The sequence below is a fragment of the Sinohyriopsis cumingii genome, chromosome 6 (assembly GCF_028554795.1).
Source record: "Sinohyriopsis cumingii isolate HCF-2022 chromosome 6, ASM2855479v2, whole genome shotgun sequence".
NCBI classification, from domain to species: Eukaryota; Metazoa; Mollusca; class Bivalvia; order Unionida; family Unionidae; genus Sinohyriopsis; species Sinohyriopsis cumingii.
The window spans coordinates 136,558,037-136,574,799 of record NC_142966.1 but is presented as its reverse complement, the minus strand read 5'-3'; the positions used below and the strand labels follow the sequence as shown (position 1 = coordinate 136,574,799).

The following is a 16,763-nucleotide window of genomic DNA, read 5'->3' as shown; positions in this document are numbered from 1 at the left end:
TTTAACAAAGGTTCATTTAATGATATTACTCAAGACACATAACACTTTGAACTATATTTTGATTGAAACAAATACAAGCAAGCAAATACAACCAAATAAATGGCATTAGAGAAATACTTTAGTCTCTTTTATATCACTTTATACAGTAAAACCTGTCTTGAGAGACCACTGCTATGAGAGACCGCCTGTCTTGAGAGACCAGGTTCTCCATGTACAGATTTAGAGATTATATAGTGTTATAACCTGTTATGAGAGACCATTATGTTTTGGCAGAAGGGGTGGTCTTTCAAGACAGGTTCCACTGTACAACAATACATTTGATCTTATATAAAATAAATCATCTGTGAACAGAGTTCAAAAGACAGCTATCTATTAACTTTTAGTTTTCTCATGACAAATTAATTTAAACAAGGCATTTTATCCAACAAACATTACAATTATCAACAATACATAAATAGGCAGTGTATAATTAATACACAAAAAAGAAAACTAAGCAGCAAATATGATATGTATTTTAAAAAAGTAATAAAAAATGCCACTTTCATGATGTATGTATGTGTGTATGTATGTATGTATGTATGTAAGTGATTTAACCATACATTGGTATAATCCTGACTAAAGAGTGCAAAGTAAATTTAGGTATAAACAATGTAAACAGGCGTACATTACTAAGATAAAGCAAATGCACAAGATCCTTAAAACACAAGGTCAAATTTGTACATGAATTACCCCACACTCTTTAAAAAAGTCCATCACAGCCAGAACACTATCAAGAAACATATCTCAGCGCAAAGGGTGAATTAAGACTTGTCAATTATCTTTACCTTATAAAGAGACTTAGGACATGAAAAAATTGCACAACTGGTTGTGATACACAGAATTAATCAGAATAAACAATGTCATTGCTACCGAAACTTTACTGACACTGCACCTACACTGTATTCAACTTCAATGACACTGAATCTACACTGTATTCAACTTCACTGACACTGAACCTACACTGTATTCAACTTCACTGACACTGAATCTACACTTATTCAACTTCACTGACACTGAACCTACACTGTATTCAACTTCACTGACACTGAACCTATACTGTATTCAACTTCACTGACACTAAACCTACACTGTATTCAACTTCACTGACACTGAACCTACACTGTATTCAACAAAACAAAGATGTTTTGACTATAATACATTTTATGTCAGTCCTCAAAAACAAAGAAACACTCTGAGTCAAAACAATTTTAAGTAGAATAATACACAATCTTGCTGTCAATATAACACTCCTGAATTCTTTGCATACATTCACATTCGACTAAACAAACAACACTAAATGTATGGCCTTCCATATGACACTCCTGATACTATGCAATCAATCAAATTCAACTAAAGGAACAACACATGTATGACCTTCCACATAGCACTCCCGATACTATGCAATTAATCACATTCCAACCCAAATGCCATGTAAGGCCTTACTGTCAATATAACACTCTGGATTTTTGTACTGTCAACCACATTCAAACCAAAATACCATGTAAGGCCTTACTGTCAATATAACACTCTAGATTTATTTGCTGTCAATCACATTCAACTAAAAGAACATGAAAGATCTTTTACTGTCCCATGTAAAAGAAGTGAAGATCTGGGTTTTACTAGTTTGATACAAGTGTATACCATAATATTACTAGTTAGATACAAGTACATCCTATAATATTACTCATTAGATTCAAGCATATACCATAATATTACTAGTTAGATACAAGTACATGCTATAATATTACTCATTAGATTCAAGCATATACCATAATATTAATAGTTAGATTCAAGTACATACTATAATATTACTCATTAGATTCAAGCATATACCATAATATTACTAGTTAGATACAAGTACATACTATAATATTACTCATTAGATTCAAGCATATACCATAATATTACTAGTTAGGTACAAGTATATACCATAATATTACAATAAAATTAATAATAGTGACAATCATCAGTTTACATAAGGGTCAGAATTATTTTTTTTTAAAAACAATTAGTTTAAGTTGTTTAAGTTTACATGGGAATTCTTATTGTCATATGTTCCTTAAATATTGTCACCTAGATAGTTACAAGCTATTAATATAACTGATAATTATCAAGATGACAAAAGTGATAACTGAGAAGCACAGTATTGTTCAGCTCAAATCAGTGTGATGTCCAGACACCATATTAGAATGGTGTGTTAGTCCTTTTGGACTTCTCTGTTAGATTATCAATGTATTAACAAAGATACCAAACTAAAACCAGTCAATCATGTGTCAAGTTCACGACCTTTATAAACACTGAGTAATTTGTGTACTAGCTAGGTGGACAGGAGCATTTACCATAATATCTACATTGACTGGTCAAAAGTGGTATGGTTCCCAGTGAAGGAACAAGATGTTGCAAAAAGCATAAATGTTTCAGTAGGTAAAGTGAAATTAATTTGACTAAATGAAGTGAGTTTTATGATTACTACTGAGAAATTCTGACATCAGAACAATTCAAATAACACATTAATATACATTATGCTACAGAATAAAAGTGGAATGGATGGAGATAACTATAATATCATTGAGTCAGCTTCAACAGAGAATTGTAGTTACAGTAAAAAATGAGTATATCCTCATTCTACTGACAAAATTTCTCTTTGCAATGAGATTCATGCTCTGTCATAATTATTTTAAACAGCATTATTATCAGTTTAATGATATTAATTCCACAAGATTCATGTGACTTCAAAATGAAAATATAAAATATTTATAAATGAACTATGCCTTTCATACTTCATATGTATTTATTACTCTTATCTGTGTGATCCCCTTCTTGAAAAGCCACCCCTCTTATATCACTTTCCCCCTGCAGAAGGGGTGGCCTTATAAAATGGGAACAAACATGTAGTTTTTTTTTTAATTCTCCAAATTTGAATATGCTTACATTTATAAGATACTTTTTATCGTATAATATTCCACTGATTTGGTAGAATGATGACAATTAAGTTGATAATGACATGTATCACCAATATTTTGCAAGGAACATAGTTGACATTTTCTTTTAGAGATATTTCAAACTCTGGCATCTACCAGTTTCAGAAGGAAGTCTGATTTATATAGTACCATTGTCATATCTGCTGAAGGGTTATCTCCCCTCCAGTATGGATTGCATTATATCCTGCAGTTTTGTAGGTATAATTTCCCCATAACTTTCTATATCGGACTCCTTATGATAAACTGGATAGGTGTGAAAAGGTGAAATAACACCACATGCTGTCACACTCACACAAGGTATGGATATTTAGTTTGGTACAAGTATTGTTAATAATTACAAAAAAGAAAGATTATTAAAACAACTTTGAAAAAACTTGTACATGATGTGACATAATTCATGAATTTTACAACATTATTTCAACAAGTATGTAAAAAGTAACATGTCACTGATATCAATATAAATAATTCTTTTAAAAAATTACATATCTTTTCACAACCACTGAAAACATGACTATTATATTTACTGATGTTTATAAATCACATAGATGTTATAACAGGTGAAACTGTCGCTTTTAAAGACATTTTCTTACACTTTTTAGAAGCATCAAATGCAGATGTTCTATCCTATCAACTTCAATATAATCTTTCTTTATAATGAAGAATAAAAATAAAATATCAGAAGATATGTGCCTATTTCCATATACAGACCCCCTCATAAAAATTACTGCACTCTTATAATATTGTCCATCGGAATGATACAGTATGCTGTCTTGCAGTGAGGGTAACATGTAATAAAGTACAAAACAAAATGTAATGAAATGAGGAACCAGGGTCACACTTGCCTTATAACAGCAACTGTTATAGTGAAGGTCCTTATAATGTGTACATCATTCCCATTTCTACATATTTCGTTATTGTTTTTTATGTATAGCGATTCAGCAGCTTCATTTTTGCTTTCACAATTACCATACCTTACTTTTCAACACTTCTTACTGATAAGATCAATTATAGTGTACAAATGTTGCCAAATTTCATAAAGTACCACAATTCTCTACATTAGAATGAAATATTGTTACATTCCTAAATTTGTAAACACAAACACAGAAAATGCCTATGCATGCTTAAAATGTGACAGTGAATACATTAGGTGCTACTGCTAATTTGTATTTCATTTTGTCTGTACAGAAACAAATACACATATTTATGGAATTCAGACTGAAAAAGAAAGAGACAGTCAGACACATCTCCATAACTCATACCTTCGACTGGGTATGTACTTTCCTACAAAATGTGATTAAAACACATTTCTCACAACCCATTTCAACATAATTACACAACCAAGTCAGAATAAAAATTTATAAAAAAAAAGGAATGTAAACTTTTAAGGATATAAAGTTCACATTATCAAATAAGAATTGCATCAAATAGATGCTACATAAAATTTATATTACACTGAATAATAACTGTAAAGAAATTATTGCACATTTTGCCATACACAACCTTGTGTGCTACTTGGAATATATGTACAAATGCACATATGAAGAAATAAACCAAGTGTAATGAAGTTTTAAAAAAAACATTGTTTTTTTCTCATTTAAAAACAACACTTCATGTATGTAAATACCACAAATTGTGCATATAATAAACAAAAAAATAAAGGATTTTTACAAGAGAGATACTCTACTGTAACTTATTCATCCCACTATTTCCATTAACATAAAATTATAGTCACACTTTATACAGGGTTTCAGATATTGAACACTATTACATAGTATATATACTTGACATACAAGACAGATCCAACTGTATAATCAGATGGCAGATCTTGGTCTATACATCTTGTTAGGAGTGATCAGGATTAATGGCTACAATGACTCTGATTGGCTAGCAATGACAGATCAAAGTCAATGATGTCTGCCATTTGACCTGTCTTGCACATGAGAAGGATGACAAGCTACACTGACTAGGATCGGCTAACAAAGGCAGATCAAGGTCAATGTTGTCTGCCATTTGACCTGTCTTGCAAATGAGTTGGATAACAAGATACAATGACTCTGATGAGCCAGTGCCACATGCAATGACAGATCAGGGTCAATGTATTTTGCCAATAGACCTGACTTACACATAAGGATATACAGTTACAATGAATCGAAGAACACATCCCACATCTGAGGGCTATTTCCGAACACATCCCAAATCAGAGGACTATTTCTGAACACAGCCCAAATCTGAGGACTATTTCTGAACACAGCCCAAATCTGAGGACTATTTCTGAACACAGCCCAAATCAGAGGACTATTTCTGAACACAGCCCAAATCAGAGGACTATTTCTGAACACAGCCCAAATCAGAGGACTATTTCTGAACACAGCCCAAATCAGAGGACTATTTCTGAACACAGCCCAAATCTGAGGACTATTTCCTTAATTTAAGGTAAAGGTACATCAATAAATGGATTTGGTGTGCTTGTCTTCAATAAGTGTATTTAATGTTAGGAAATTTCATAAGGGATGCAGTTTTTTCTACTTACAACTATAGAGAACAAGAAATTTTTAAAAAGCTGTCATATCCGTAAATTTAAAACAAAAGATTGTTTAAAATATTGTATATGAAAACTTTTCTCTTTTTAACTTATACACATCTCCAACCCTTGAACTTGGCCTTGGATAGAATGATCATTATTTTATACCATTTTGGAAAACTGCACATGTGTTGCAAGCAGTAAGTCTGCATGCCTTCCAAAAAGTGCAATAAGTCATTTCATAATAGATGAATAATACAAATGCAAATAGACAATTGTGGGACATGGTCATAACATATGAATAATACAAATGCGAAAAACAGGTGGGACATGGTCAAAGCAGATAAAAAATACAAATCCATATAGGTGGGACATGGTCATAACAGATGAATAATATGAATGCAAAAAAATGGGTGGGACATATCACCACTTTATCTTTAAAAAGTGAAGGAATAAATTAATACACTTTTTTAACCCTTCCAAGCTCTCTGTTGATTGCCATGTTAATCTGAGATCAAAGCAACATCAGACTATTCAATTCTACTACACCCAATATGTATGAAAGCTTATGAGTTATTCTTCATAATCTTTACAATCCAGTCCACAATATTGGTCATTCTGGTGAATCTATTGGCTCGGTTAAACTGTTTTCCATCACATGCCTCATGACCACTACTCATGATTCCTGCTTGTGACCAGTGCCCTCTCACATCTTGACACATTAAGGGACTTCCACTATCACCCTGAAAATATTTGCAAAATATACATTGTCTGTATATATATATATATATATATATATATATATATATATATATATATATATATATATATATATATATATATATATATAAACAGTTCAAACACTAAGGATTCTCACTTTCTCCCTGCTACATATTAATTTGCAAACTATACATTTGTAGATATAGTTTCCAAACCAAGGGACTAGCACCATCTCCATGTACATATTTAAACAAATATATATTGTTTGTGTATATAGTTTCCAAACTAAGAATCTCCCCCTGTCTCCATGCAAAATATTTATAAAAAAATACATTGTTTGTTTATATAGTTTCCAAACTAAGGAAGCTCCACTTTATCCCTGCAAATATTTGTGAAATATACATTATGTATATGGCAAATCCTGATAGTGAAAACTCGATCTAAATATGACCATTCATTCAGGAGGAGCTGTGACAGCAAGATTTTCAAGATGGCCACCATGGTAGCCATATTGGATGTCCAACAAACACCATATTGTTAGGACCAACTATGATCCCATTAAATATCATAAGAAGTCTTTTAGTACAAAACCAATGCCAATGTGAGCATCCATTCAGGGGAAGTAGTGATAAAAAGATTTTCAAGTGTTCAGTGTTCTAATGATGATAGAGAGAGTGATCATAATGGCTGTCTAATTTGCAAAATGTTCATTTATGACCAACTAGAAATCATATGAAGTCTTTCAGTAAAAAGTACATGTCAATACAACCATATGTTAAGGAGCTGAATGAGATAGAAAATGTCTAAGATGGCACCATCATGGCCACATTGGATGTCAGATTGGCATTATTTTCATTCTGGATCAACTATGCATCATACCAAGTCTTTGAATGAAACTCCCACTTCAATACAACCATCCACTCAGGAATAATAGTGATAAATTTTCAAAAATGGATGCCATGGTAGTAATACTGGATGTCTGAGGGGCACCATTTTAATTTAGGACTAAAGATTATCATAAGTCTTGAGATAAAAACCTCAAGTCAATATGAACATCAAATCAGAGGGAGCGATCTGTATGACAGTCATGCCATAAAACAGCCAGCCGCATGTGAAGATGAATTTGGTCTGAATGACAGTCATGCCGTTAAGCAGCCAGCCTCATGTAAACATGAATTTGGTCTGAATGACAGTCATGCCATTCAATATATCAAGTCTCATGTGAAGATGAATTTGGTCTGTATGACAGTTGTGCCATTAAACAGCCAGCCTCATGTGAAGATCAATTTGGTCTGAATAACAGTCATGTGAAGATGAATTTGGTCTGAACGACAGTCATGCAATTAAAGATTCAGTCTCAGGTGAACATGAATTTTGTCTGAATGACAGTCATGCCATAAAACAGCCAGCCTCAAGTGAACATGAATTCATTCTGAATGACAGTCAAGCATTTAAACAACCAGTCTCACGTGAACATGAATTTGCTCTGAATGACAGTCGTGCCATAAAACAACCAGCCTCATAAGAAGATGAATTTGGTGTGAATGACAATCATGCCATAAAACAGCCAGCTTCATGTGAAGATGAATTTGGTCTGAATGACAGTCATGCCATTAAACAGCCAGCCTCATGTGAAGATGAATTCTGTCTGAATGACAGTCAAGCATTGAAACAGCCAGTCTCAGGTGAACAAGAATTTGGTCTGAATGACAGACATGCCATTAAATATATCCAGTCTCACGTGAACATGAATTTGGTCTTCTTTAAACATGTTGCATATAAATCAAAGCAAGTTGAAACAAAAGTACAGCACTAAATAAACCTCTGTGCTGATTTCATATTACTGATCTTTTGGTCTGACTGACCTGGACATATGGTCTTGAACTAAACTTAATGTGCAGAAACTTACTTTCTTGTTAGACTACTATGAAAATGACCTATGACCTTTAGACCGCGTAATCTATAGGTTTCCTTAATACCATAAAGTCTAGTCAAGGAACATACTCTACAACACAAGTTATGGTGCAAAACCCTTCACACTTTGAGCCATAATGACCCTGATCTTTGTACTCAAATAATCAATAGGTCCTTTCTAAATGTAAGTACAACACCTCCAGTTTCTTCTTTAGGTCATTGTGACCTTGACCTCTGACCTCAAAATCAATAGATTTTTTTCTTACCTAAAGTTACATCACCCACAAATTTTGATAATGGTACATGATCAAGAACCAAACTATTTTTGCAGAAACCATTTTTCTTCTTACACTCAGTGACTTTGACCTATGACTCCAAAATAAATATACTTCTATTTCATCTGAGTGCAAGCTATCCATAAAGTCTGGTCCAGATATGTAAAGTGGAACTAATGTTATTGTGTTGAAGCCATTTGTCTTCTTTTAGTGATAGTCAACTTAACTTTGTCTTATTTAATTCAAATCAATAGGTTTATTTCTTACCACTACTACAATCCACAAAGTTTGGAAAATGTAGATAGTGGGGAACTTGATTTGATGTTCCCAAAACAAAACTGACATCAGATGGATGGGCACACAACATAATAACAAATATGGTCCATGCATATAATAAAATTAACAATGTTATATCAAGCAGTTATTTAGAATAAATTTATAATGGAAATCAAGGGAAGTCATACAACAAAATAAATAAGTATGTAAAATACAAGTAACTTATGTGCTGCAGTTGATGAAATATTTCCTTTTTACCATTTTAAGTGGTAGCATTTTAAGAGGTACCATTTTAAGTGGTACCAACCTGACATCCAGATATTGCACCAGACTGGTAGCCTGCACATAGAGTGGTGTCGATGTTGACAACTTTTTCTCCAGTAACAACATTTTTCTCACATATTTCATCATCCCACAGGCTCATTTTGGCATCCCGCATCTCCTTCACTGTCACTATGAAATTAGAAGATTATAAGCAAGTGTGCAAATATGTACAAAGCCTGAAAGTTACATGACAATTAAGTAGTCATGGAACTTTATATCTTTCTAAACTTTCTGCCAATTGACAGAGTGAGCTATAAGAGCAGATTTCTGAGAAATTAGTGATCATAACGACTTTCTTAATTAAATACAACTCAAATCAAATAAATAATGTAGGGTGTCAGAACACCTTATAAATAATAATTTTTTAATATGGCACATAATCAAAACACAATACAGTAGTCACCAATTACAATTCTGTCAGTAGGAATTGTACACACACACACACACACACACACACACACACACATTCTTGTATTTGGTGGATACTGAGGACTTGGGTATGGAACCGCATACTGAGAACATTTGTTCTGGCGATCTTCAAGTGAAAAGAAACACAGTTCGAAGCAGTAAATTAATACCAAATGGTGGTGTATCAAGGAGGGAACTGTATTATCAATTCTAAGGAATATGAAATTTAGCAATGCATGCGAGGATGCACATGTTTACACAAATATTCTGTATAATCCATGCAAACTAAAGACACACATAACTATTGACCACAACATGGAAACTGTAGACAAAGTGACATCATGGCCAGCTGTAACTCCCATTATATTGTGAAATGAAAATGAAGAGAAACATTATTAAGCTGTATATGAACTGTTCATACTAAGTGGGTTGGTGCACTTAGATGTAATTGTGGTTCTTTTTTTTTTCTTCATCTCAGAAATATCTTTAATCGTTTCCAGAATAAAAGGCCAATCACATTATGATTATCCTATCTCTAATTAAGGCATCAGTCTTTAATTGTTACTTCATACAACAATGTGGCAGGCTGGTGATTCAATACTGTTCACAGATGTGTTTTGATGGAAGTACAGTAATGAGATTGTTAATATGTCCATGTATCAAAACATGTACTGTTCTATTGTAAGCGTGCATAAATTGATAATATCAAGAACAATTTATATATGACATGAACCAGAATTCTACTAAATCTTAAACCATCACATAATTCAAGAAATCTGAAACTGATTTTCTTTGTTGGTATTATGAATGAATTTGATTTAATTGTTTCACAATAGTTAATATGTATAAAGACTTTTTTGTTAACTTTGACCTAAGAATTTAACAAACGTTTTTACACTGATTGTGTGTACTATTCTTTAATGTACGAAGACAATAATTTTCAAAAATCATGAAGACTATTGATTATGGTGTATCACAGTCAAAGAAGATATCTTTAAACATATATAATCAAATATCAATAAAAAGGATACACATAATTGTTGGCAAAAAAGAGATTACAGACATAATGGACAATGATGAGCAGTTTACACGGACAGAAAAAAATATCAATACAAACTAAGGACACAAACAATTATTGAGAGAACATGAAGAATGAGGACATTCATAAATCATTACAAAGAGAACATATTTACACATCTACTATGAATGATTAGTACAAATGAGGGACTCACACTACTAATAAAATCACGGAGACTATGAACACTGGTATGCCATGGAGCACAAAGATGTATTTACACATCTAGTCTGAACTACCAATATAAACTAAGGATGCACACTATGTGACAAAATCATGGAGACCATGGACATTGGTACATTATGACCAGCAAGGACATATTTGCACATCTAGTCCAGTCTAAACAATCAATATGACTGCTCAGGTGACCTAGTAGTTAGAGTGTCTGCCTCAGATGTGGAAGGTTGTGGGATCAAACAATGGCAATTACATTATTATCTGACCTTGTTGTTATTGACTGACTGATCAATTTATTGATTAGCTGATTGTCCTGCAATCAGACTTTAGTATGAGATAACATGCTTTAGACTAATCCACTGCTTTGGAGATCATACTGTAATAAATTTGGGGGCCCCAAGTGGCCGAGTGGTCTAAAGCGCTCTCCGTTATGGATCACTGCCATCTCACCTCTGTCTCGGATTTAGCCAACGTGGGTATGTGAGAAAGCTTGCCAGTGGCTTCTTGTGGGTCGGTGGTTCCCGGGTTTTCCCGGGTTCTTCCTCCACCATTAATACTGGCCACCATATATAGCCTATTGTGTGCTGAAAAATGGCGTTAAGCCCCACAACAACAAAAACAACAACAACTGTAATAAATTTGGAGTATGCTCATTTGGTTGTAGCACCCCATTTTAAGGAATTCTGAAATTTGTGTGATAGTTTAGCTAAGTATAGTTTAGCTAAGTAGTTGGTATTTGATGCTTGGATCTAAAGGGAGATAATACATTTTTGCAATGTGTAATTTGATAGCAAAGATCTCTTTACAAGTTTTCCACCGGGCAACCAAGGACATGGTTTCAGGCATGTGTATTGCCAGCGTGGGAAGAAATATGCATTCCAAAATTGTGAACAAGCACCAAGCATGTAAATGGGGACCTTCCAAAAAATCATGGTCTTACTTTATTTTATTCTAAAATAGGTAGTAGAAGCAAGGATGTCCTCAGTTGGAGGTGTGTCCTCAGTATGTTGGTGTGTAATCTCATGAATATCCTTGGTTACACCAAATACAAATGCACTCACACACACACACACACACACACACACAGACACACACACAACTCCCTTAATGTCTCTGTCCGTCAAAGTCAGAGTATACCAGATCATAATGTGAACATGCCTTGTAATGAAATATGTTGTACTCCATCAACATAAATATGTCCATGGAAGCCATAAACTATACCAATAAAGTATACCTCCTTTATAGTGAATCTGCCTTATAATGAAATACATGACACATATGCAGTACTCCCTCAAAATAAACACTATCTAACTTATAGTGTAACCAACTGATGACAATACATACCTAGTATTCCCTCACAACAACTGCCTTATAATTAAATAAGTTATAAATATAATTTCACTACTGTCTAACGAAAACAATCCATGACTATACTCATAATAATAAGGGGCCATGTAGTGAGGGAGTGTTGTATAATCATCATCTTTTCATGCAATAAATTTAAACGTCTTCAAAACCTGGCATCCAAATGGCTGATTTTCAATCTCATGGAGATTTAAGTTTTCAGGAAATACGGTAAGAGTTTGATCAGGAGAATATCCTGAAATAATAGGCATCATGATAATCAGTGTTATACTGTACAGTGTGTAATTAGAGAGATTCATATCATGCCATTATAACTACAATAATTGGCATCATGATAATCAGTGTTATACTGTACAGTGTGTAATTAGAGAGATTCATATCATGCCATTATAACTAGAATAATTAGCATCATGATAACCGTGTCATACTGTACAGTGTGTAATTAGAGAGATTCATATCATACCGTTATAACTACAATAATTGGCACCATGATAACCAGTGTTATATTGTACAGTATTTAATTAGAGAGATTCATATCATGCCATTATAACTACAATAATTGGCATCATGATAACCAGTGTTATACTGTACAGTGTGTAATTAGAGAGATTCATATCATACCATTATAACTACAATAATTGGCATCATGATAACCAGTGTTATACTGTCCAATATGCAATTAGAGAGATTCATATCATGCCATTATAACTGGTCAATACATTATAAACTTTTCTCCACTCTAAATCACTCTGAAATGATCTGACTTTTAGCCTATAGTTATACTGATTAGTACTGCAAATGTTCAGTCAAGTTTTATGATATATCTGCTCTAGCCTTCAACAATCTTAGGGCTACAATTAGATCTCTCCCTTGCATCTAAATGTACTTCCACTGAAATGTTAGATAATGCATTTGCAAGATGATGGGTTAGATTTTTACATTTTTTGAGGAAATCACTTCAATTCAATACACATTACTTCAGTGGTAGCAAAATAAACAGAAGCTGAATGACTGATGATAAACTGTTGGTTAATTACTTACACTGTGCTGGGTTGATGTAACCCCACCCTGCCAGGTAACAAAGAGACTTGACTGAGTATACACTATCTGCATCTGGGAGACACAATGGTTGGATATAATCTGTAAACTCAACTGGTTTGCTGAGATAAAGGAGAGCTGCATCCCAGTCAGTGCTGCCTGTCATAGTCTTTGTCATGTTAGGATGGAGGAAGACCCTCTTGACTTGAATTCTTTGGGCTGTAGACTGTGGCACTCTGGAGCGATCATTGGTTCCGAGAAGAACCTCAAAGTTGTAAGGGACCTTGCTGTAGTCATACTGGTCTTGGCTAAATAAAAAGATAGAAAGATTGTTTCATGGGCAGCTTTCTTAGAGGCTAAGAGAAAAATCTCATTTGGTATCTTTGTTTATATTAAATTCACAAAATTGTTTGATTTAAGCAATAACTGAACATATAAGTCGGAAAAGGAAAGTTCTGACATGCAAGGGTAATAAAAGACCTGTCATTAAGGTAATAAAAAAGACCTGACAAGCAAGAGTAAAGAAAAAGACCTGAGATAAGGGTAATAAAAAAGACCTGACATAAAGGTAATAAAAACTGACCTTTATATAAGGGTAATACAAAAAAGACTTGACATAAGAATAATAAAGAAAGACCTGACATGTAAGGGTCACAATAAATAAAGAGCTGATATAAGGGTAATATAAAAAGACCTGATATAAGAGTAATAAAAGGAGACCTGACATGTAAGGGTAATAAAAAAGACCTTACAGTTAAAGGGTAATACAATACAGACCTGACATGTTTAGATATACATCAGAGTATATAATATTTATTGACATCTCATCGCATAGTTTTGTGTAAAAAGAAAAAGGATAATAGGACTAATTCTTTCAACATTGTTGGATTTTATTGTACAGATCACCCGGAAGTTGATTTCTTAGGATGTATTCAGAAATAGCTTTCAAAATGTGTTTCCTACTCGAATTTCAGGTGAAAACAACAAAAACCTCCAGGGGTTAATGCATTAAACCTTATCTGCATGCCTTTCAACATAGCTACATACCTACCTGTAAGTAATGTGCAACTGCAAACAACATAGACCCTGATCTATCACTGCATAATGCACCAGATGATGCAGGTCAATGTCAAATGCAAACAACATAGACCCTGATGTACCATTGCATAATGCACCAGATGATGCAGGTCAATGCTATTTATTCTACTTAATAGTGCTAACAAACTGCCCAGACCCAGATCTGCTGGCATATTATTTTGTGGCAGATATGGATCTATGCAGTTTTCAGTAGGACCAGACTTGTATGCAAGTATATAAGATACGTCGAACAAACCCAGTCTAAGATTTGTTCAGAGCTTGTTTTTGCTGCACTTAACACATTGACAAAATATATTGTTTAGTCATTATTTTTTTTTTTTTTTTTTAAAAATCTATTTGAATTTGTTTTCATCAAATTTCAATGGTCATCATCAAAATTATAAATGTTATAATAAATGCAATTTCCTTTGATATAAAATGTCTAAATCTAATGACAGGATCTTTTTTTTTCCCCATGAGAAAGGAAATGTGTGAACAAAACCAAAGTACAAAACTTTGTCAATTACTTAATGCAATCCAAAAACTATTTCCATTCAGTATTTTGTAACTTAAATACCTACAATATACAATGTGCGGCAGTGAGGACCCATTGATTAGAAATCAGACTGCCACCACAGATATCCTTCCCCATTTGAGACAGGGATGCCACCCAGGGCCATTTGCCTTTAGGAGCAATACTTCCTCCAGCAATAAATGGGGTTAAAAACTCAACTTTGCGTCTCCCACATTCTGAAAATTTTAAATGATAAAAAAAATATATAACAGACTGAGCACAAATACGAGATTCAAATATATTCAAGTTATCTCATGGAAGAAATTCTGTGAGAAAATATATTCAAGTAATACCAAGGAAAAAAGGTCTGTCTGATGCAAATATCTCTTGATTATGACACATCAATGAGAATTGTAATGAGATATTTAAGTATTAATTTCATCATGTATAAAATATTAATTATGATGTCCCACTTCTAATTAGTTTCATACATCATGACTCCTTTGATCTTTCAGAACTATGATGAACACTACCACTAAGATGACTACTAACAAGAAATGCTAGGATGCCAGTAGATCTGCAATTTCACAGAGCAAGTGATCAAGGGTTCAACTATTAATTACATTTAGAATTTCATGTGAATAAACCCTTATGTCACAAAAAACACCTGACTCTCTAGCATGCCTGCACTTCTATAAAAACTTTGCACACAAATAGAATATCTGTATTTAATGATCAATTATGGATGTTGCAGTTTCTAAGCTTGTCTTTGATTCTTCATACCCCAAAACCCCATATTGATTGTTATTATACATTTTTGCTGCATCATTTATTAATAACCACAACTGTACGACTCTTATAAACATTGGCATAGGTATTACCTGCCCCTAGTACAGGTATTAACTGCCCCTGGCACAGGTATTACTTGCCCCTGGCACAGGTATTACTTGTTGCTGTTAGGTAATGTGGAAGTGAGAAATTTCCAAATGAAAAACTCACTTACTTGGGGATTATAGTGTAGATATTTATGAAATGGTGGTCCTTTAGAAAAGTAAATAATTGAATTTATGCCACATTATGAAATAGTCATCCTTTGGAAATTTTGTTGTTGTTGTGGGGTTTAACGCCATTTTTCAGCACGATAGGCTATACATGGCAGCCAGTATTAATGGTGGAGGAAGAACCCGGAAAACCCCGGAAAGAACCACCGACCCACGAGAAGCTACTGGCAAGCTTTCTCACATGCCCACATTGGCTGAATCTTAGACTCGAACCGCCGCAGACAGAGGTGAGATGGCAGTGATCCGTAACGAAGAGCGCTTTAGACCACTCGGCCACTCGGGGCCCCTTGGAAATTTTAATAATTTAATTTATGACAAGTTATGGAATAGTAGCCATTGGGAAATTTTAAAAATTGAATTTAAGATGAGTTATGAAATAGTGGTCCCTTGGAAATTTAAAAAGTTGAATTGACTAACGTTAAAAATAATCAATATAGTCATAGATCAGAAGGAAAAAAAAATAATTTTTATTGAGAATTATTGGAACAAATTTACAAAAATACTTTGCATTCAAATGTTTAAACTTTAACTGTGCTTATTTTCCAACTTTTATATTATAAAAACCACAATGAGGATAAATAAATCCCTAAATTTGTGTTTGCAGTTAGACCTGACTTATATGTAAGTATATACAGTACATGTAACTAAATAGATATTCCTTGCTTGTTGATTAGTCATCATTTATCATATAAAAATACAATTCCATGTTTCTACTAAGGTAGATCATTTTAATAGAGAGTATATTTGTGTAGGTATCAATATGTATAACAACTTGCATTAATTATTCTACCTCATACAGTAAAACCTGTCTATAAAGACCACTGATATGAGAAATCACCTGTATTGGATATTAACATCTCAAGGACAAGATTTATTAATTATAGTGTCATGACCTGTCCTGAGAGAACACCTGTCTTGAGAGATAATACTTTTTTGGTGGAAGAGGTAGTTTTTGAAAATAATTCTGCAATACTGGTATTCCTAACACTGATATTTAC

At 33.5% G+C, this 16,763-nt stretch overlaps 1 protein-coding gene across 3 annotated transcripts in view; it reads right to left on the bottom strand.

Moving 5' to 3' along the window:
* LOC149798071 (uncharacterized) overlaps nucleotides 1-16,763 on the bottom strand; it is a 72,336-nt gene continuing 55,573 nt past the window's right edge. For all 3 annotated transcript variants that reach the window (XM_089963151.1, XM_089963153.1, XM_089963152.1), the window contains exons 13-16: nucleotides 14,772-14,940; nucleotides 13,117-13,421; nucleotides 9,034-9,179; nucleotides 1-6,284 (exon numbers count right to left, since the gene is read on the bottom strand). In XM_089963151.1, the coding sequence (XP_089819277.1) occupies nucleotides 6,108-6,284; nucleotides 9,034-9,179; nucleotides 13,117-13,421; nucleotides 14,772-14,940 (797 nt within the window). In that variant the 3' untranslated portion in view covers nucleotides 1-6,107. The remainder of the gene's footprint in view (nucleotides 6,285-9,033; nucleotides 9,180-13,116; nucleotides 13,422-14,771; nucleotides 14,941-16,763) is intronic.